Consider the following 21477-nt stretch of genomic DNA (forward strand, 5'->3'; position numbering starts at 1 on the left):
GGGGGCGGGGCTGGTTGGACCTTGATATTTTCAGATCCTGATAATAATTAATGCTATTCAATCACTAGATTTCATACTATCAAATAAAGGGATAAACTCGGTCTGCGATTCCGTACAGTACGGTTCTATAATCTGCATACATTGCCGTACAGCGTTAGGACACAGGCGTTCCCCACTAGGATCGTCGCGGACATAGCGCACCCCCATCCAAACGGCTTTACCGACAAAACAAAGTGACATCTCCTGTCGATTTCCAATCCCCACCCACAAATCCCATCGGTCACGATCCGGATAGATTTGGCTATTTCTGCTATTCTGTCTCCAACACGCTCTCTATCTTTGAAGAGACGTCGCCGAATGTATATATGAGAATCACTCTTCAAGGCGACTATCAGGCCAAACGAAGCCCAACTAAGTGGTAAGTACAACCCGGCACTTGACATCACAAGTGGACCATATCTGCTCCACCTTCATGACTTCCTTCCTTTTGGGAGCCCCATGTGTGGATCATGGTGTGTTTAGTAAACTCCATAAAGTCCGGCGGCTGATGATGGAAAAAGATCCCCAAGGCACGCTTCACCGTGCAACTACTCTCGCTAACCCGCCCCCGCCCTCTCACGCCCTGCATTAGAGATATTGGCTTCACGTCAAGCAGACGTATAGTGCAAAGCAATTGCCCTAACAGCTCTTAGCGAGACAGGTTCTCCGCTTCCTTCTGCAGGTTGAAAAGCTGCATGCATGGCGAACGTGGCACATGCGAAGTAAAGAAGGCCGTCCGAGAAGGCATCTCGCCCAGCACCGCGAGTACCTGCAGGATTCCTGTCCGACCTTGATGGGTTGAGGCACCCAAGAATCTTTCTTTCTTGTCAAAGCCGCTTTCAAAATGGTGTATTGTGGCAAGCCATCCAGGGGATGTCAGATGTGCCGGACAAGACGTATAAAAGTATGCAAGACTCTGTCACCGCCCCATTTGCTTTGATATCCAGCATATGATATATGTCTCCTAAGGGAGAACTGATGAAACTTACTGACAATTTTTGTCTGACAGTGCGACGAAACAAAACCCACATGCACACAATGCCGCAAGTCCAGGCGAGAGTGCCCTGGCTACAAAGATGACTTTGATCTCGTCTTTCGCAATGAAACGCAGGCCACTGAGAAAAGGGCGAAGAAGCCAACTGCTAAGGCAAGGAAAGCTGCGTCTCAAGCAGCAGCCCCATCGAACCGACAGTGGAACTCCAGTGCGGCACCCCCTGGCGCAAACCACCCCGACTCTGCATTGGTACTCAGTGCGAGACCAGCACAAGTGCCTGCTACCCTCTCTATTCCAGTAGAGCAGGTTGCATCACATTATTTCTTTACCAATTTTGTTGCTACGTCAAACAATGGCGCTTCAATAGGACTCACGGATTATATTATCCCGCTTGCCAATGCGAGTCCAGCGGACAAGCATTTATTACTCGCCTTCAGTGCAGCGTCACTGGCCGCATTTGGCAACCGTCCAAGTGGGAAAGCCCTGTTAACGAAGGCACAAGAGCAGTATAGCAAAGCTATACGACATGTAAACGATGCACTACGGGACCCAGTGGCGCAAAAGACGGATGAAACCCTCGCATCTGTGATGTTGTTGGGGATGTACGAGGTAAGCAGCTCATTATCGTTGACTAACAGCGTGTGTCTGACCTGCTTTAGACTATTCTATCTCGACCTGTAGCTATGGCAGCCTGGGGCTCACACATAGACGGGGCGGTGATGCTAGTCAAGCTCCGAGGGAAGAAGCAACTTCGGACGAGGGTCGGGAGCGCACTCTTTGTTGCCGTTAGGAACCTTATGGTACGCTTGCCGATTTTCCCCATGCAATTGCGTTCTAACACTTCTAGTCCATCAATTGCCTGTCGACAGGCAAAAGGCCGGACTGGGACATCGACCCGTGGAGATATGACGATAAAGATGGCGACGTAAGGGAGGTTGTAAACCAGCTAGCCCTTCAAATGGCAGAGTTGCGATATGAAATTAATGGGTTCATGACTCTCGCAGAACGTACACCTGAAAATGTTAGCCAGGTCCAAGATGCAATGAGGCGCTCCTGGAAGATGGAGCACAAGATCCAAGATTGGATAGCCAAACTACCAAACGCCCTACGTTTTACAACTGTTGCCTGGGTGAAGAGCATTTCATCTGATGAACTTCTAGACAGCGAGGTGTACCCGGGAAGAATCGATACCTTCCCGGATGTTTGGATTGCAAGTATGTGGACACTTCTTCGTGTTACACGGCTGTTTATCTCAGGCGCTGTGGTTCGTTGCGCTGCATGGCTGAACACTTCCGTGGATTATCGCACGACACCAGAATATGCAGCGGCTGCACGGTTAGGAACGGACTCGGTCAACGATATAGTCGCAGGCATTCCGTACCATTTGGGCTGGAAAGCAAACAAAGGGCCACTGCAGCGATTTGCTGTAGCGGGCGACAGTTGTTTTGCCTTCGGTGACAACCAAAACACACCAAGGGCATTGGGATCATACCTTTCTACCTGGCCAATTTTCAGCGCAAGTTGCAGCGACTTCGCAACAGATGCCCAAAGGATATGGTTGAAGGGCAGGTTACACTACATTGCAGATGTCATGGGGATCAACCAAGCTGGCACATTAGCTCTCGTGAGTTTCACCCCACCCATACTTATTTCAAACTATGTTAGATGAGTATGTTAATTGTACTAATGGCTCACAGTATCAATTACGCCTCCCATCCATGACAATTAAACGCGACTTGATGAGCAGAGCCGCGCTGTTGACACATCAGCTTCCCAACCAGGCCTTCACCCCGCCATTTACTGCCTCTGTATCCCCGCCGCATTCAACCAGCACAGTGCCATCTTCGACTAGCTACTCCACATCCCAAGGCACCGCTTACAACCCTTCCTCGACGTCCTCTCCACCTACGAATCTCCCACCTACAAACCTCCCACCTACAAATCTCCCACCTACGAGCCTCCCACCCAACTACTCGTCCGCCTACCCTGTACCCACAAGCGCGGCCCCAGGCAACCTGGTCAACGCACCTCAAATACCGCCCCAATTCGCATACCTCTTACGCCAGGAATCCCGACCCGACGAGCACCTCCTCGCAGCTATCGAGAGCTCTAGTCAGAAGCAGTGGGATCAATGGGAGCGCGAGCGCCGGAAGCGCGAGCTCGAACGGAAGAAAGAGGCGCTGGTTGAAGAGGGGACTGGTGGGGATAAGATGTTAGCGGAGCTTCTTAAGAGATATTTCCAGGTGGGTATGATGGACAAGGGCTGAATTGGTTGACGGGTTGGGAGAAGGGTAGGACCGGAGTTGGGGCTGAGCGCTATAAGGCGTATTATAGATGGGAGGATTGGATTGCTATTCTTTGGCCGTTCGGGGGTGGGTAGAAAGGACGGGAGCCTGGGCGACTCTACTGTATGAAGTGTGTGCAGCGTCCGTGCACCCTCGCAGGTGGCTTGCCTATGTATTTTTTGCATAAAGTAGGGAAGGTGTATCATAACGCCACGTTTACGTATTTATGTTGTTGGTATATATATTTTGCTTGAATAACAATTAAAGAGCTACATATTTGTTAATTCACTTGACTAATAAGATAGAAAACGAGGATTATACGGCGGTAGATGTGGCCATGAGAAGGAGATAGGCGCTGAAGGAGGTGGCCGTTTGCGAGATATTTAGCACATTTGATTCTGTCTACAATAAAGCCAATATAACAGACTTTGTCCACTAGTTCAGAAGAAAAAGGTGAGACACAATAACTTTGCCGAATTCCTAATAAAACAAAACAGCGTAAACCCCACCGCTTGCTTGACTTGTAGAGATCGACGTGCAGATGCGAACCGAAGGGTAGCTCTCATGTCTCATTCCGACTTCAAGATCTAACCGGCCACATCAAGACGTAAACATAAGTGCAACGGGACCAAACTGCAGTTGGACGCCGTGCCAATCCTGGTCGTGATCGGTTCGTCTCAGCTGCCTCGATGGCACTGTGCATTATCCAACGCGTGGGATATATTTCGTGCATCTAAGGGATAACACTAGAAGCTTCGTTGTCATATCCAATGACTTAGTTCGTCTTTCCCTCATCCTTCTCCTTATTCCAGAGCTTGGATTTGTAGCCAGGCCAGGTACTCAGGTTCCACGCTTTAACGAGGACGCTCTGCGTCTGGTCAACGTAGTCGTCGTTTCTGATCTCTTTCACGCCCACTTTCATGCCGTCCTTTGTGAAGACAACATTCTTCTTCTCCATCTTCTTCGAGGCGGCATCAGAGATCTGCATGACCGAGAGGTATATGTGGTACCCGACAAATGCCAGGCCTCCCAGGACCCCAAAGAGGATAATGAGAGGGAGGAGCTTGCTGGGAGACAGTTAGAAGGCGATCAAGGCATCTGATATGTAGGAGCTCACGCAATGGCTGATTTGGGAGGGGCAGGGGATTTGAGAACTTTCGCGCTTCCCCACGCCATGATGGAAAGCTTGTTTATTGGAGTTGAGCGAGATGACGCTATGAATTCAGGTTTGGGAGGTCGTAGAGGCGTCAGAAAGCTCGAACAGAAGAGAACCTGGAAAGAAAAGTGAACGATTGGTAGGGAATTGGGTATCAGAGAAAATTATAACGAGAGTCTTAGAGCTGAGAGCTGAAGTGCACACATCAAGCAAGCTTGTGATTGCGGCTGGCTGGACACGCAAGTAGTAGCGCGGGGGACGAGGCTGGGGCGGCTGCGCCCCATGGCAACGCACTGGCCAATAAGCGGATATAGGCACGTGATTAGAGCCTGCCTCGCTTAATCTCCATCGTCGTCCAAGCTTCTACGAACACAGTGTCCCGCGCCAGGAATGGGGGAGCTACTCGGGACAGCTTCATACCACGTACACTCATATCAATCCAGGCTCCTAGGTGACAGCGAACCGAACCTTGCAAAGCTACAGCTTGTTAAAGTCCCTGGGCGGCCTTTGCACAGCATATTCTCATTCAAAAGTGGTTGCAGAGTCTCATTATCCACCAGTTTGCCCGCTTGACCTCAATACATTTGCGCCCACGTCTAGACCGGTGACATAAAGCAAAACTCGACCTCAGCTATGTCGGCTCCTCAAGAAGGTTACCCACCGCAAGGTTACCCGCAACAGAAGCAATATGGAGAGCAGCAACCACAACCTGGCTTCGGAGCCGCTGCACCACCTCCGGCCGAGGAGCACCATGACGGCCACGGCAAGAAAAAGAAGAGAGGATACGCCGCACAAGCATACAGTTTTGGCGCGGGCGGTAACGTAGCTCTAGGAGGGCAACCGCCAAACCCGGAAAACTTTGCTCCAGTTGGCGCCCCAGCTTATGGTGGTTACCCTGCTGCTGCCGAGCAGCCAGCTTATACTGGGAACCAGCCATACACCGACGCCCCTCAACCCTCAACCTTTGGCCAGTCTGCCCTCGGCGGCCTTGGAGGATTCCAGGCACCACAACAACCAGCTGGGTACCCGGCACCTGGTGCCCCTTCTGGTGGTGATGTTAGAGGTATCACGCAAGGAATGGGCCAGATGGGAATTGCGCCTCAAGCTGCCGCGCCAGGCGCTGGAGGTGCACCGAGGGTTGACCTGAACCAGCTATATCCCACCGATCTTTTAAACCAGCCCTTTAATGTTGCTGAAATTGAGCTGCCTCCGCCACCAATTATCCTTCCACCAAATGTAAGCTGGGCATTCCTAACTGACAAAAGTTATTTGGCTAATTTGCTGAAAAGTCGAGCGTCACACCGTCACCGGACGCAAACAGCCCCCACAAATACGTGCGCTCTACTCTCAATGCAGTTCCAACAACCAACAATCTCTTAAAAAAGTCGAAGCTTCCATTTGCCCTTGTCATTCAACCATACACTTCCTTACATGATGCGGACGATCCAGTTCCAGTTATCCAAGATCAGATCATTTCTCGTTGCCGAAGATGTAGGACGTATATCAACCCCTATGTTACTTTCCTCGACCACGGACACAGATGGCGCTGTAACATGTGCAATCTGACCAACGATGTCCCGCAGGGATTTGATTGGGATGCTGCAACACAGCAAAGTGTGGACAGGTGGCAGAGAGCTGAGCTGAACCACGCCGTTGTTGAATTTGTGGCTCCCCAGGAATATATGGTTAGGCCACCACAGCCTCTGGTGTACCTCTTCCTCTTCGACGTAAGCTATAACGCCGTGAACAATGGCCTTCTGGCTACCAGCGCACGCACAATTCTCGACAGCCTCAATAGGATACCCAACGCCGACCGCAGGACGCGCCTCGGCTTCATGGCTGTGGACTCGAGCTTGCACTACTTCGCAATTCCAAAGGACACTGAAGAGAACGGAGAGACAAATATGCTTGTGGTTAGCGACTTGGATGAGCCGTTTTTACCAATCCCCCAAGAGTTGCTGGTACCCCTGTCGGAGTGCAGGACAAATATCGAGGCATTCCTCACCAAATTACCCAGCATGTTCCAGAACAACGTAATCACCACATCGTGCATGGGATCGGCATTGCGCGCCGGCCACAAGCTTATTTCGCCGCTTGGTGGCAAGCTTGTGGTACTGACGGCCACGCTGCCCAATGTTGGCTACGGAAAGCTCGACTTGCGTGAAGATCCAAAGGCTCTCGGAACCAGCAAGGAAGGCGCCCTATTACAGACCCAACACAGCTTTTACAAGAGCTTTGCTGTCGAGTGTTCCAAGAACCAGGTTTCCATCGACATGTTCCTCTTTTCTTCACAATACCAGGATGTGGCGTCGCTGAGCAACCTGCCCCGATACACAGGAGGACAGACCTACTTCTACCCAGGATGGAGCGCAGTGAGAAGCGAAGATGCTATCAAATTTGCCTCGGAGTTCAGCGACTACCTCTCTTCTGAGATAGGTTTGGAGGCTGTTCTGCGCGTCCGTGCGACCACTGGACTGAGAATGAATACCTTCTACGGAAACTTCTTCAACCGCAGCTCAGACCTGTGCGCGTTCCCAGCGTTCCCTCGTGACCAGGCATATGTCGTTGAGGTGGCTATTGACGAAACCCTCACGAAGAACTTTATCTGTATGCAAGCTGCTGTGCTCCATACTACCAGCAATGGGGAGCGCAGAATCAGGGTCATGACGCTGTCTCTCCCTACGACAACAATTCTGGCTGATCTCTACGCCTCAGCTGATCAATGCGCGATCACTACTTACTTCAGTCACAAGGCAGTCGAACGCGCCCTTAGCAACGGCTTGGAGTCTGCGCGTGAATCCCTACAGTCGAAGCTCATTGAGCTCCTCCAAACGTTCAAGAAAGAGCTTGCTGGAGGAAACATGGGTGGTGGCGGCGTTCAATTCCCAGCTAACCTCCGTGGCCTCCCTACTCTTTTCCTGGGACTGATTAAGAATCTCGGTCTACGAAAGTCGGCCCAAATTCCATCGGATCTTCGTTCTGCCGCCCTTTGCCTGCTCTCCACGCTGCCATTACCGCTGATGATGCAGTACATCTACCCACGCCTTTACTCTTTGCACGACATGCCCGACAATGTCGGTATCCCAGATCCAGAGACCAGCGAGATTGTCCTCCCAGCTCCGCTCAACCTCTCTTCCGAGCGCCTTGTTCCATATGGTCTATATCTTATCACCGATGGCCAAACTCAATTCCTGTGGGTTGGCCGCGATGCTGTACCGCAGCTCCTGGAAGACGTCTTTGGCGTGCCTGATAGGACACAAGTCAAGGTCGGCAAATCATCACTGCCAGAGCTGGATAACGACTTCAATGAGCGCATTAGGGCTGTCATGCTGAAGTGCAAGGATTACAGGTCCAGGGGCGTTGGAAGCATAATCCAACCACACCTATATATCGTCAAGGAGGATGGAGACCCAAGCTTGAAGTTGTGGGCGCAGACAATGTTGCTGGAGGACAGGGCAGACCAAGGGATGAGCTTCCAACAGTGGATGGGGACACTGAGAGAGAAGGTAGGTTAATCGTACATGACCTTTTAGCCTTTGAAAACCCGGCTCTTCGCAGGGGCGTTAAGGCGTGTAAAATCGGACTCACGTGCTGATGTATGCTTTGCGTGCAGGTTATGCAATAAGTGCCAAGGCACACAATGACTCGAAAGCGAAATATACGACGATGGCCACTGATGATGAAATGAGCGTGCTCTAGTGGACAGGCGGGGTATGAAGGGAATAACGATGCGCTGATAGCAATTTTGATATGTATAGACTGGGTGTGAAGAGAAGCACTGTTGATTAATATACATCGTTCAGTACCTGAGCCCGTAGGATTATATCTTCTGCAGTTTGGAGTCCATTGATACGCTTCATTTTATGAATTAACCACAGCTCCTAGTAATATGCAACTAACACCGAATACTGGACCGTGCCTAGTGACTCGGATCATTGGCAACACCAAGGGCAGCCTACGTCCTTTGAAGTTGGACGCAAAAATGCCGACAAAGGCTGTCTACCGGAATGGATAACTACGGCTCCTCCGGGCCCACGAGGGCACCTGTAAAGCTGATCAACTATTGAGAGGATATGCCTTCCCCTGTAGTTGGCTAGGGTGTCTTTCAGGCTTTGAGACCCAGGGAAGACTTGTCGCCCATGAGAAGGAGAACCACGAGTGGAAGCCCCGAAAATGCTCAAAGTACGGCCTTCTAATCATCTTCTAGACAACTTCTCACTACTGGGACCATATGGCAAGGGTGCATTTAGGGTTTGTTCTAACAGAATGTTCTTAGCATGTACGTCAAAGACAACGTTCTAACTTTCAAAGTTATATTTACGCCATCTTACGAAAAATCATAAGTTGGCTGGGAAGGAGAGAGATGCATTGTATAATAGAAGAGGGAGGGGTACATGACGGAGGTGCAGGAGGGACGAGCAGGACAACATGTATTGGTACTTTTCGCTCTGGGGATTAAATATAGGGCAAAAGATCTATATACCCAGCACGACCCCTGTAAAGATTCATTTACCCTGCACTGCCTATCGCTGTCTGTTTTCAGCATTACATCAAAGTTCTAGCATACTCTTTCCATACTCTTTCGTAGGAACGCTTAAATATTAACATTTTCTATAACGTGGTTGTACACCGAGTCGTGAATGTCACCGAGTCGTGAAACTTTTTTATACCCACCACTGTAAGGTATAATTAAACAACCACAACATGTATTAAAACTAAAACTATTCAGAATCTGATGAGCTAAGTACTTCTATGACCTCCTGACAAGTTCGTGCATTATGGCCAGCCCTCCCGCAAGTGCCACAATGTCGTACACCTGGTTGCCCCTCATTCCTACCAACCCCTCCAGAGCGCTTCTCGCGATTTATTTGCTCCGTAACTGCCCTTTGGGACAAATCATCATGTGCATCCCCTACAGAAAGTGCACACCCTTGACGGACACGAGACTTTTTAGCCCTCCAGCGTTTGCTAAGAGCTTCGTTTGCTGCTCGAAGGGTGCGGACTTCAGCTGACAATAAAGTCATTTCATGTGCCAAAATCTCTGTCCCTTTAGCTAATGCAGTAACAGTAGCAAAAATGGGGGTTGGCGAGCTTCCTTGGTGCCGTGCAATGCGATTTTTAACTAGAGTAGTCTGTGAGAGAGCATCTATTGGGTTGCGAGGCGTTTGAGAAACCCAAGGATCAGCGTCTATAGAGGGGGGTCCTGTAGGTGTAGGAGTCCGCAACTTGACGTCTAGCTTTGAAATGATTACTTGCGGATCAAAGGGCACTAAACCAGCTCCGCAAAATCCAGCTTTGGCGTTTTGAGTTGTTATTGACTGGTTATAAGCTGCGTGGAAAGCTATAAAAAACTCAACCTTTGTAATATGGTTTATATGAGCCTTAATAAAGGTCTCAATTTGACGCCCATACATGCGTTTAAGAACACTAAAGCACCCAACATCAAGTGGCTGAGTTAGGTGAGACGAGTGAGGAGGTAGACAGAGAGTTATGATGTTGTTTGCTTTGCAATATTCCTGAAACGCAGCTGATTCGTGACTTTCATGCCCGTCTAAAACCAACATCCGATATGGTCCTTTTGCACGACTGCAAGTATGTTTATCGAAATGATGAAGCCATTCTAGACCTGTCTCGTTGTTGGTCCATCCATTGCTTGTTGGTTTAATTACCCAATTGTGAGGAAGGCCGCCTTCAGTATACCAACTTGAAAGGTGACATTTCCCTTGAACTACTAAAAACGGAGGGATACTCCCGCCTTCAGCATTCACACAAACAATTGCTGTAGCCCATTCCCGATTGCCAGGCTGAACTGCCTTGCCTCTGCCACGTCGATCGGCGCGCGTAACAACTAAAGCTGAGCTAATAACGCCCATCATGAAGCCCGTCTCGTCAAAGTTGTAGAAATCGCAGTCTTGGATGCCGTACTTTGCTCTCATGTTCTGCACAAGTTGAAACCACGCTCCAATAAGCTCAGGATCTTCGCACAAGGCTCTTTGAAAGTCATAAACGCGATTAAAACGCGTCTTTAACTCGGGGCGGCGTTGTATAAATCGATATGCCCACCGCGTCCCAACGTGCTTTCCCCCACGCGATTCAAGGATATAATTTGCCATATCCTCCACACTAGCAGGCCGAGGTGCAAATCCTCTTGCATCCATATCCAATATATTTCGAATAATCACTTCCTCTTCTAGCTCAGTCAATTTATGACTATTGGCTTTGGTTTCGCGTCGAGAAGGTCGGCCGGTCATTCTATCAGTAAGCGTAGAATAAGGCACTTTATATAGTATTGATGCAGACCTGCGATTAAGCGATTTACATGTTTGAAGAGCCTCAATAGCTAGAATGATTCGCGCTTCTTGGGTTTGGATTTCCATTGGTAGTTGTGGAGGAAACGCGTGTTGAAGTTCGTAGGTAGCTAAGTAGGGAAAAGTTCACGACTCGGTGACATTCACGACTCGGTGTACAACCACGTTATAGTTATGTTAAATTAAGTTTTAGTTTCTCTATATACTAATTGTCGGATCCGCCTGGTCGCTTCGCTCCTAGTCGGGCAAGTTGTCTTGTGGGAAGCAAGATGTCTTGCCCTAACATTTAATTTCCATAACAATTCTATAACGATTCAACAACATGTCTGACCACAAGACTACACTTCGTGAAGCAAAGGAATGGCTCCTTGCAAATCCTTCTGAATTAGTTTCTACTGCTGCAACTATTTTTAGAGTCAAAGCAGATACCCTACGTCGATCAATCCTCAGAGAAACGAACACAACAGCTTAACAAGAACAGCATAGAGGGCACAATAAGCTATTATCAACACTCAAGTTGTTGCAATCAAACAATGGATACATTAGCAATACGAGAATAGAGCAGGTGCTACAAAGCAGATGATATATGCTGCTCTCTGTCATATACGTGATCCATTACCACCACCATCGGATAGTTGGATGAGAAAATTCATCTAACATGAGCTTTCTGAATTTCATACAATTACTACAAAGCCTATATCACGACAGCAAATAACAGCACATGATGAAACAGTAGTTGAAGAATGGTTTTAAAGATATACAACATTTCTACAAGAGCATAGGATAAAGCAAGATGTAATGGTGGGTGCACCAGATGTGAGAATCTAGCCACCCAAGGAAGGGATGAATTTACTAAGACAACACACTGTCTTAGGAAACAGAGCCAAAGGGTTGTAGCTTAGACTATTCCACAACGCAGCAATCAGGTGTGTGATGTAGTGAAGTGGTTCATACAAGTTGCAACAAATGTTGAGTCTGGGAACTCAGGGGTAAGTCAGAGGTTAACACCTCACTGACTTTTCAGAAACAAGGAGTAACAAGATCAATGCTTGGAAGCTTGGAAAAGACGTGGAAGTATGTGATAGTCGATTTACTGTATTGTCTGTTTGCCCTTTCTTAAGGAAAGGGCAATCCTATTTATGCTAAAGGAGTGTAGTTCTCTCATTTTCCAAGACTTTCCATGACTTACCAGGCTTGGTAACTGTAGTTGACGTAAGAGAATCCCATAGAACCATCTCTTAGGTTCGTAGCCTATAGGAAGTAAAAGGAGGTCCAAGGTCAGAGTACCCCTATAGACAAATTATGTCATAGACAAATTATGTCATAGACAAATTATGTCATAGACAAATTATGTCATAGACAAATTATGTCATAGACAAATCATGTCATAACTTAACCAATCTTGTGGGTAACTAAAGAGCGATGACATGTAATGAATCATAGAGGTTCGTAGGAGCTTTTAGAGCTATCGTTCATGCTCCTAGGCCTCTAGTTGGTAGAGATATGTCATGTGGTAGTATGAGTGATGTCATGTAATGAATCATAGAGGGTTGTAGAGATATGCTATGTGGTAATATCGGCTCAGTAACTAAGGAGCGATGATGTGTAATGAATCATAGATGGTTGTAGCAATCGTTGAGTAGTATTGCTCTTGTTGTTGGTGTGATAAGCCAAAATATGTATAGTGACTTGTAGGTTTGAGGAGGAGATTTCCAAGTTTGCTCTTGAGTTTGATAGCAAACTGAGTGCAACGAATGTCAGTATGACACAAGAGCATAGTTGCAAACCATGCAACTTATAGAATATAGATGAAACAGGATTTCGAATTGGAATCCTAGTGTAACGCTGACTTCTAAACAATAGAATGTCATACTGACATTTGTTGCACTCAGTTTGCTTCAAACTCAAGAGCAAACTTGGAAATCTCCTCCTCAAACCTACAAGTCACTATACATATTTTGGCTTATCACACCAACAACAAGAGTAATACTACTCAACGATTGCTACAACCATCTATGATTCATTACACATCATCGCTCCTTAGTTACTGGGCTGATATTACCACATAGCATATCTCTATAACCCTCTATGATTCATTACATGACATCACTCATACTACCACATGACACTGGGCCGATATTACCACATAGCATATCTCTACAACCCTCTATGATTCATTACATGACATCACTCATACTACCACATGACATATCTCTACCAACTAGAGGCCTAGGAGAATGAACGATAGCTCTAAAAGCTCCTACGAACCTCTATGATTCATTACATGTCATCGCTCTTTAGTTACCCACAAGATTGGTTAAGTTATGACATAATTTGTCTATAGGGGTACTCTGACCTTGAACCTCCTTTTACTTCCTATAGGCTACGAACCTAAGAGATGGTTCTATGGGATTCTTTTACGTCGACTACAGTTACCAAGCCTGGTAAGTCATGGAAAGTCTTGGAAAATGAGAGAACTACATTCCTTTAGCATAAATAGGATTGCCCTTTCCTTAAGAAAGGGCAAGCAGACAATACAGTAAATCGACTATCACATACTTCCACGTCTTTTCCAAGCTTCCAAGCATTCATCTTGTTACTCCTTGTTTCTGAAAAGTCAGTGAGGTGTTAACCTCTGACTTACCCCTGAGTTCCCAGACTCAACATTTGTTGCAACTTGTCTGAACCACTTCACTACATCACACACCTGATTGCTGCATTGTGGCATAAGTCTAAGCTACGACCCTTTGGCTCTGTTTCCTAAGACAGTGTGTTGTCTTAGTAAAATCACCCCTTCCTTGGGTGGCTAGATTCTCACATCTGGTGCACCCACCATTACACTAATTTGTATGGTAATAAGAATCTGGGGTAAGTACCTACCCTGGATTTTCACCATGTCGATGGGGATATGGGAATAGTTACAGTATTACAGCAGCTACAGTATTATAACAGTTACTGATGACGAGTAGAAGGCGTATATATCACAATCCAATGGTTTTTATATTGCCTAATATGGCTACTCTATTCTATACTACTGGTCTATTCCTAATCTGTACCTAGTAGGGTATGGGTCCCATGCTGCATCATTTCGGAGCAGAGCAGCTTCTGAAGTGGCCTATTAAGGTAAATAAATGAGTCATATAATATGACAATCTATTCAGGATTGCAAAATAGCTCACTGTTCGTTTCTCTAGCGTCCACATTCGGAATAATTTGGCCTTAGTTTCTACACGCACGTGATCAAATGTCTGTAGATACTCGCTGCGTCACCATTTTATTGTAAGCAGCCAATGACAACCACCGACAACCTCCTGAACCATCTCCCAAGAACTCCATGAATCCCGTGACTAGGAAGCATCATAAGTTACGGAGAGATGGCAGCTGGTTATTTTCCGACCAAGGGGCAATCGCCGGTAGATGGCCGTGCTGCTTCTCCCGCCCTGTCTAGTACTGCCCAGACGCCCATACGTTCCAATGCGCTGTCGTCGAAGGTCAACAGTGTCCTATCGGCATCGTATGCAGACCTCGAGATCAGAGATGCCTTGCAATTACTTGATGAAAGAGGAGTTGAGAATACAGTGGAGACAAGACGTCAGCTGAGACTCGATATCCAAAAGGATGTCATTGACAGTAATGGGCTGGTGATCAAGGAGTTCGGCCATGTCGCAGAGGTGTGTGGACTACATACATTTTAGCCCCTCCGATATACGGGAAAAACTGACATATTCTTAATAGCAACTCAGGCGCATCGGGCAGAGCATAGCAAGTCTGAACCAGGGGTGTGAAGAGATGCGCCGGCACATTACGGCTGCTCACCAGGAAACCGCCCCAGTGTTGGATGAGGCGTCTGATCTGATGGCGCGCAAGAAGGACGTTGAAATGAAGCAGAAATTGCTTCAAGCTTTCAATACCCACTTTGTCATGTCTGACGATGACATTGCGACTGTAACTTCTACCGCGGAACCGGTTAATGACGAGTTCTTTATTGTTCTTAACCGCGCCAAACAGATCCAGGTGGACTGTGAGATCCTCTTGAGCTCCGAGAACCAGAGGCTTGGCCTAGAGATTATGGAGCAAACCACGACAAACCTAAATGGCGCATTTCAGAAGTTGTATAGGTGGATTCAGCGCGAGTTCAAGTCACTCAATCTTGAGAACCCCCAGATCAACGCCTCCATTCGGAGGGCGCTGAGAGTGTTAGCGGAAAGGCCAAAACTATTTCAGAATTGCCTTGATTTCTTCGCCGAAGCGAGGGAGAATATTCTGTCAGATTCATTCTATACGGCATTGACTGGTTTATCGGTAACCGGAGATGAAGATAAGACAGTGAAACCTCTGGAGCTTGTGGCACATGACCCCTTGCGCTATGTTGGTGATATGCTGGCATGGACCCATTCTGCTACTGTAAGCGAAAGAGAAGCACTTGAGGTGTTATTTATCTCCGACGGCAATGAGATTGCCAAAGGCATTCAAGCCGGTAGAGATAGTGAACCGTGGAATAAATATATCCGGGACGAGGAGGCAGACACTGTTTTCGATGGCCAAAAGGCCCTGAATGATCTCGTTGACCGAGATGTCGCTGGCGTAGCACGTGTGCTGAAGCAACGGATCGAGCAAGTTATACAGAGCCACGACGAAACAATTCTGGTTTACAAGATCTCGAATCTGGTTAACTTCTATCGGGTCATGTTGACAAAAATTCTGGGCGAAGATTCTGCGTTGCTAAGCACACTTCAAGGACTGGAGGACTTTGGCTTACGCCACTTCCGCGTACTCATGCGAGACCATATTGCTAGCCTGCAGACTGAAACGCAGCAGCCACCTGCAGACTTGGGGCTGCCAATTTTCTTACAAGAAGGGCTCAAACAGCTTACTGAGATTATGAAAACCTACGACACGTCCTTTACAAGCGCGAAGAGCCGAGAAGAAAACTTCAAAACAGTTCTCGACGATGCCTTTGAACCATACATCAGGGGTATAGAGACCATGGCAAAAGATATGGAAATGCCGACAAATTCGATATTCATCATCAACTGCTTCCTGTCTTGCAAGACGACGCTAGAGTCATACCAATTCACATCCGACCGCGCTGAGGAGCTCGGAAAGACAGTGGAGCAGCACTCAATTGACCTTATTGAGTATCAATATGCCTTTTTCTTGCAAAGCTCTGGGCTACAGCGTCTCGTCGACACGTTGCAATCCATGGGCAATGAGCCAGACCTGAAGAAGCTCGTATCCACAGAGGCCTTCCAGCCACAAGCTCTTAAGGATGCCAGCCAGATACTGGACGATTTCTTGCCGTCCGCTCTCATGGACGCATTGGATAACCTGAGGCAGCTACAGAGCTCGAGGCTAGCACGGGAAATCACTGAAGAGGCAGCCGATAGGTTCTGCGAGGACTTTGAGGTGGTGGAGGAGAGGATTACCCAGGCCGATGGTGTTGTAGAGAGGTCGGAGGATGGTGGAGAGGACGGTGAAGAGATACTTGGACTCCGGGCTTTGTTCCCACGAACTAGCGGAGAGATTCGAGTTCTACTGACGTAGAGAGGGGAGCCGATGCATCAATTCGGATATTGGCAACTTAACTTCGGGAATCCGCATAATACTGTGGCTCAAATATGGACCATGAGACATGGAACAGTTTCCCTTAACAAAGGCTGCAGTGACTATACTCCGTGACGTTTGACAACGGCTCATTAGCGCCTCTGTTTGGTATATATACAGTATGTAGTTGTGACGGAGGCGATCGACAGCTGTCTGGCGCATGCGGAATGGTAGATTGTGGTGACAGTGGGAAATGCGGGGTGGTGGCACTTGCAACTCAAGTGCCACCCCGCATTTCCCACTGTGCCAGCCTCACTGCTGATGTGTGCTACCCTGTTCGTATTTTACCATGAGCGTCATAATATATATCTTGTATACTAGATGAATTATGGCACTGTAAAGTTTCCTTATCGTCTTGATTGTAGTTTGAAACAGTAACTGTAATATTTCTGGTTTTGCGCGGCAAGCACAGGTCCCAGTATCAGACGCCGACGTCATTTTGCACCTGTATGAACATCAATCAGCCCTGCCACAACTGCGGTCAACCCCAACATACGAACAACAATACTGCGAACTAGCCAGGCATCAACCCTGTGGGATGTGCCGGCTGTTAACTGAGAAACCATGATGCGGAATAAGAATTTCTCGTCACTGCAAAAGACGTACGATGAGTGTTACTTGATATGCTCAACGGCAGTGTACTTCGAGAGTCAGGTATGCGCAAGGCAGCCCTGCCGCCCATGTCAGGTCTTCACTGATCGAAGTTCACATTTACTAACGTATGATCACTAGGGAAATGAAAGCGAGGCCTTGCGGTCATGGCGGTCAGCCCTCGACCAGATTTACTTCTTCAACGCGCGAACACCTGCCGATCTCCGCCCGCGGTCAGAAACCGAGAAAGCATTGAAGGATAGCCTGAGGGATATGGAGATGCAATGCAAAGAGCGGGTTGAACTTCTGGAGGCTCTGAGTATTTCACGAGGAGATAAAGCGTCGGTGGACGAAGGCGCGGGCGTTGCGTCATCCTCTCAGCAGTCGAGCACAGCGAACAAGCTCTCCAAGAGCCCTATAACTCCGCGCCCGTCAAACGAATCCGAAGCACCCGTTAGGGGATTTATTGGAGATGGCACTATTCCTGCTATAAGCTATCCGGATCCCTCACGTCCCTCTCGCCCTACACCATCTCCAAGGCCAAGGCCACCAGTTCCTCCCAGGAATATATCCGACCACGCGGTTGTTGGACGTAACTCGTCAAGCACGACAATATCGAGCGATGCGGCCGTAAACGCTGCCCAGGCTCAAGTGCCCTCTTTTGAGCCAGACAACTTAGTTCCAGCAAAGAAAGTATCCAGGAAGACATCCAGGAGCAAAAGTCCACAGAAAGAGCGAGCCATGCTTACCACACTACGATTCAACAAGGGAGAAAAGCGTCCTACTAAACCGGCACGGGTTTCTTCCAGTACCACTGATGACACTGTGACTAGCAAAGCGGCAACTCTGGCATGGAACGCTCTCCGAAAGAAGCCGTCGCCTAAAGATGATGGTGGCAAAACACATTCTCTAGGAGTGGCTGCAAGCGCAACTGCGCTGGATAATAGTCGCAAACAAGGCATGGCAGAACGGCCAAGTTCCGATAACCAGGAAGTTCATTACAACAGCCATTCCAGGAGACTTGTCAGCGGCCGGCCAAAGAGCAATAGCCCGACAGAATCTACAACCCGAGGTGAATCATATACTACTGGCGACGGCCCTGAATATCCATTTCCGTCAACAGATCCACAACAGCAGGCAGCTGTTTCCGGACCAATGCTAAATTTTCCCACAGTCTCCGAAATTCAGAACCTTCCACCTAGCGCTCCATCATCGGACCCCGAAACCACCTCCAGGTTTAAGTTCAGGACTCCGCCTCCGGTTCCACCAGCCAAGCCTGCAAAGTTCGACGCTCCATCATATCCCACATACCTAAGGGAATACCCGGAAACCACTGCCAAGAAGAATGCTGTAGAAAGCCGAACCATGTTGCCACTCCGTAGGAGATCGCCCGCTAAACCAAGGACCTCCGGGGAAGAGAAAAATCCGGAAGCAAACGGCTCGTCCTCCCGCAGAGACGCACGGCATGTAGGAAGAACGTCGCTCGATGATGATAGCTCCTCCCCCAGTTATGATGAAAGGTCCGGTCGATCCAGGAGGCCCCGGAGGAAGATTCCAAAGCAAAAGGAAAACGAAGATGCTATTTTAGCTGACGCCGATGCACCAAAGGTCGAAGAGTCTGATGATTCAGGAGATAAGCAGGATAAAGATGACTGGGCAACGAAAGTCAAGTATATGATGAAGCATCTGCCCAAAGGCTGCGATGAGCTTGCCGCCAAACAAATCTTCAATGAAATTGTTGTGAAGGGCGATGAGGTTCACTGGGACGATGTGGCCGGATTAGATGCAGCAAAAAATGCCTTAAAGGAAGCTGTAGTGTATCCATTCCTACGGCCAGATCTTTTTATGGGTCTCCGAGAACCAGCTAGGGGTATGCTCCTCTTTGGTCCACCGGGAACAGGCAAGACCATGCTTGCCAGAGCCGTGGCAACGGAATCCAGGTCCACATTCTTCTCGATCTCGGCGAGCAGTCTCACAAGCAAATATTTGGGCGAATCAGAGAAACTTGTTCGGGCCCTTTTCGCGCTGGCAAAATCTCTCGCACCTAGTATTATATTCGTCGATGAGATTGACTCTCTGCTTTCTAGCCGTGCCGGTTCTGGCGAACATGAGGCCACGAGACGGATCAAGACGGAGTTCCTCATCCAGTGGAGTGACCTCCAACGCGCTGCTGCTGGCCGAGAACAGACTGATAAAGAGAAGGAGGCGGGTGATCCCACTCGAGTGCTTGTCTTAGCTGCGACCAATATGCCCTGGCTAATTGACGATGCCGCGCGGAGACGGTTTGTAAGGAGACAATACATTCCACTGCCGGAGGGCGATACTAGGGCCGTACAGTTGGCAAACCTCCTAGGTCACCAGAAGCACAATTTGAGTGTGGAGGATATCCAGAAGCTGGTCATGATTACTGAAGGTAAGCATTTTAATATAATATACTCCAAACACCCATAGTACTTTGCTAACTATTTAAGGCTTCTCTGGCTCAGATATCACGGCCCTGGCTAAGGACGCTGCTATGGGTCCTCTCCGTTCGCTTGGTGAAGCGCTCCTTCACATGCCCATGGACCAAATCCGGCCAATCCAGTTTGAAGACTTCATGGCAAGTCTGGTGAACATTAGACCTAGCGTAAGTCAGCAGGGCCTCATGGAGTATGAGGCGTGGGCGAAGGAATTTGGTGAGAGGGGCGGCTGATGCATTATTATAAGGGCCTGGTATTCTTGGTGTGAGGACAGGGGGCGTTCTAGGCGGCATCACCAATGGGGCAACAGAGCACTGTGGTATCCGTAGAGTATAGTAGGATGCGCAGTATTGATATGCGAATGCACGACTATATAATACACATGGTTACTTAGTACATATTTTACAGTCTCTCCATGTCCTCAAATCTATATCACAGCCTCAAGAGTCGCAAAACGCCCCAGAAATGCCCAAACCCTCCCATCATCAAAACTATCCCCGAGCAGGTAGCTTCTCTCCAATGCCCTACGCACTCTTCTCGATCTTTTCTTCTGTGCCAATCTTCGCTCTCCTCAATTCTTTCGCCTCCTTCTTCAGCCTCCTCTCCTCCAGTCGCTCCACCTCGGTCATCACTGACGGTCGCGCCTCGATGGGTTCGCCAAAGGGGGCTATGATGCGGTTTACGACGTGGCGCACATTCTTGCTTACACGCCATCCGGAGCTGATCTCGATAATGTCGCCTGCGCGCAAGGAGGAGCGTGGGTCGTGGACCAAAAACGTTTGGGGGTGGTTGAAGTACTAAAGCTTACTGTCAGCATTGGTATTCTTTGCGCCAAAGGCTCCTTGAATACGACATAGCCGGGCGGGACGAGCTGAAGGCGAGCGACATAAGGGGATATTTACCTTCCGGACATGCTTGTTCCACTTCTGACCCCCGATGCGGACCTTGACGGTCTTCTCCATGAGGCCTGCCGTGAGCACGACGGCATTTATAACGCGCGATTGGGGGGCCGACATAGTTGGGTTTCGGCGCTTTGAGCGCGGTCCAGGCCGGTCGTGGTCTGTATTGACTGCGAGGGCTGAAGAGCGGTTGCGAAGGCCGAGGGTGCGAGACGTAGATTTGACGTCGTGAGCGTCTTCCGAATTGGACGAGGTTCGAGAGATTTTTGGTGGAGTGTTTGTCATGTTTGCTTCAGGTACAGGGGTCCGCTCCACAACTTTATACAAACCCAATTCGGGGTTACTACACCAAAACAGAAATTGGGCTAGACCAAAATAGTGGCAGATAGTTTATTATATTTTTCTCTGGTTTTCTCATTTTCATATAGATCTATAATTGATGTGTTTGTGGCTGTTCGGTGCTTTGTTCTACGACCAATGTTTCTCGGAGAGATTTCCTGTTATCTCCTCTCGCAGACCACGACGAGAGTTTCTGGAAGTGATAATCAAGTGCTTCTCTCTTTATATTTCCTCCAAAAAAAAATCTGGCTATTTCTCCGTCCCCAATGCACCTTAGCTCTTCTCTTGTTCCATATCCTAGTGCCAAGTCAGCATTTGCCTGATATAGTTGCTACGGCTACGAGAGAAGAGGCTCTGATCAGTGAGCAAAAACTTAGTGGCTACATCAGCTACAAACAGACATTGCACTTACGGCTTCTGTTAATATCCTAGCCTGTGATCAGGCCTTTTTGGCATCCAATCTAGTTGCAGAGAGGGGTAGGCGCAATAGAGTGTTTCATCTCCTCTGGAGGACGCGAGGAAGGGATGGTGGGCGATGGTGAGAAAAGGAGGCGGTGGGGACAAAGCGGCAACGAGAAGGGAGTCCGGTGACGGGAGTGTCGCGGGTGGCTCCATATCGCAAAGTATGCGAAGCAAGAGGCGCGAGTACTCCGGCTATCATCCCTCCTTTGGCCAATGTCTTCGTCAATTGCGTTCTATTCGCGGCCCTATGGTAGACCAGCGAAACTCCTCTTTCCCATACCGCAGATATGACAGGCCTGTCTGTGTGTACCCACTTAACCGTTCCGCTCACTCACCGGCGA

The 21477-nt window shown here is 48.5% G+C and overlaps 6 protein-coding genes across 6 annotated transcripts; 4 read left to right on the forward strand and 2 right to left on the reverse strand.

The window, feature by feature from the left end:
• Window positions 1–428: 428 nt before the first annotated feature.
• On the forward strand, window positions 429–3591 carry VC83_07240 (uncharacterized protein). The gene is made up of 5 exons (XM_024470816.1): window positions 429–943; window positions 1049–1642; window positions 1693–1833; window positions 1881–2657; window positions 2731–3591. The coding sequence occupies exons 1-5, from the start codon at window positions 884–886 to the stop codon at window positions 3298–3300; spliced, it is 2142 nt and encodes a 713-aa protein (XP_024321874.1). The 5' UTR covers window positions 429–883; the 3' UTR covers window positions 3301–3591.
• A 502-nt stretch (window positions 3592–4093) lies between these two features.
• On the reverse strand, window positions 4094–4494 carry VC83_07241 (uncharacterized protein; the record flags this gene model as incomplete). Its single annotated transcript, XM_024470817.1, has 2 exons — window positions 4094–4385; window positions 4436–4494. The coding sequence occupies 2 exons, from the start codon at window positions 4492–4494 to the stop codon at window positions 4094–4096; spliced, it is 351 nt and encodes a 116-aa protein (XP_024321875.1).
• A 368-nt stretch (window positions 4495–4862) lies between these two features.
• On the forward strand, window positions 4863–9027 carry SEC24 (COPII subunit). The gene is made up of 4 exons (XM_024470818.1): window positions 4863–5710; window positions 5764–7980; window positions 8088–8725; window positions 8786–9027. Exons 1-3 carry the CDS (start codon window positions 5108–5110, stop codon window positions 8097–8099), a joined length of 2832 nt encoding a protein of 943 aa, XP_024321872.1. The 5' UTR covers window positions 4863–5107; the 3' UTR covers window positions 8100–8725; window positions 8786–9027.
• A 5049-nt stretch (window positions 9028–14076) lies between these two features.
• COG6 (Golgi transport complex subunit 6) lies at window positions 14077–16682 on the forward strand. Its single transcript, XM_024470819.1, has 2 exons — window positions 14077–14453; window positions 14518–16682. Exons 1-2 carry the CDS (start codon window positions 14157–14159, stop codon window positions 16324–16326), a joined length of 2106 nt encoding a protein of 701 aa, XP_024321873.1. The 5' UTR covers window positions 14077–14156; the 3' UTR covers window positions 16327–16682.
• A 64-nt stretch (window positions 16683–16746) lies between these two features.
• VC83_07244 (uncharacterized protein) lies at window positions 16747–19765 on the forward strand. Its single transcript, XM_024470820.1, has 3 exons — window positions 16747–17040; window positions 17119–19390; window positions 19449–19765. Exons 1-3 carry the CDS (start codon window positions 16951–16953, stop codon window positions 19667–19669), a joined length of 2583 nt encoding a protein of 860 aa, XP_024321870.1. The 5' UTR covers window positions 16747–16950; the 3' UTR covers window positions 19670–19765.
• On the reverse strand, window positions 19766–20620 carry VC83_07245 (uncharacterized protein; the record flags this gene model as incomplete). The annotated part of the gene is made up of 2 exons (XM_024470821.1): window positions 19766–20233; window positions 20339–20620. 2 exons carry the CDS (start codon window positions 20618–20620, stop codon window positions 19961–19963), a joined length of 555 nt encoding a protein of 184 aa, XP_024321871.1. The 3' UTR covers window positions 19766–19960.
• Window positions 20621–21477: the final 857 nt, after the last annotated feature.

Source organism: Pseudogymnoascus destructans, assembly GCF_001641265.1.
Source record: "Pseudogymnoascus destructans isolate 20631-21 unplaced genomic scaffold scaffold_18, whole genome shotgun sequence".
NCBI lineage: Eukaryota > Fungi > Ascomycota > Leotiomycetes > Thelebolales > Thelebolaceae > Pseudogymnoascus > Pseudogymnoascus destructans.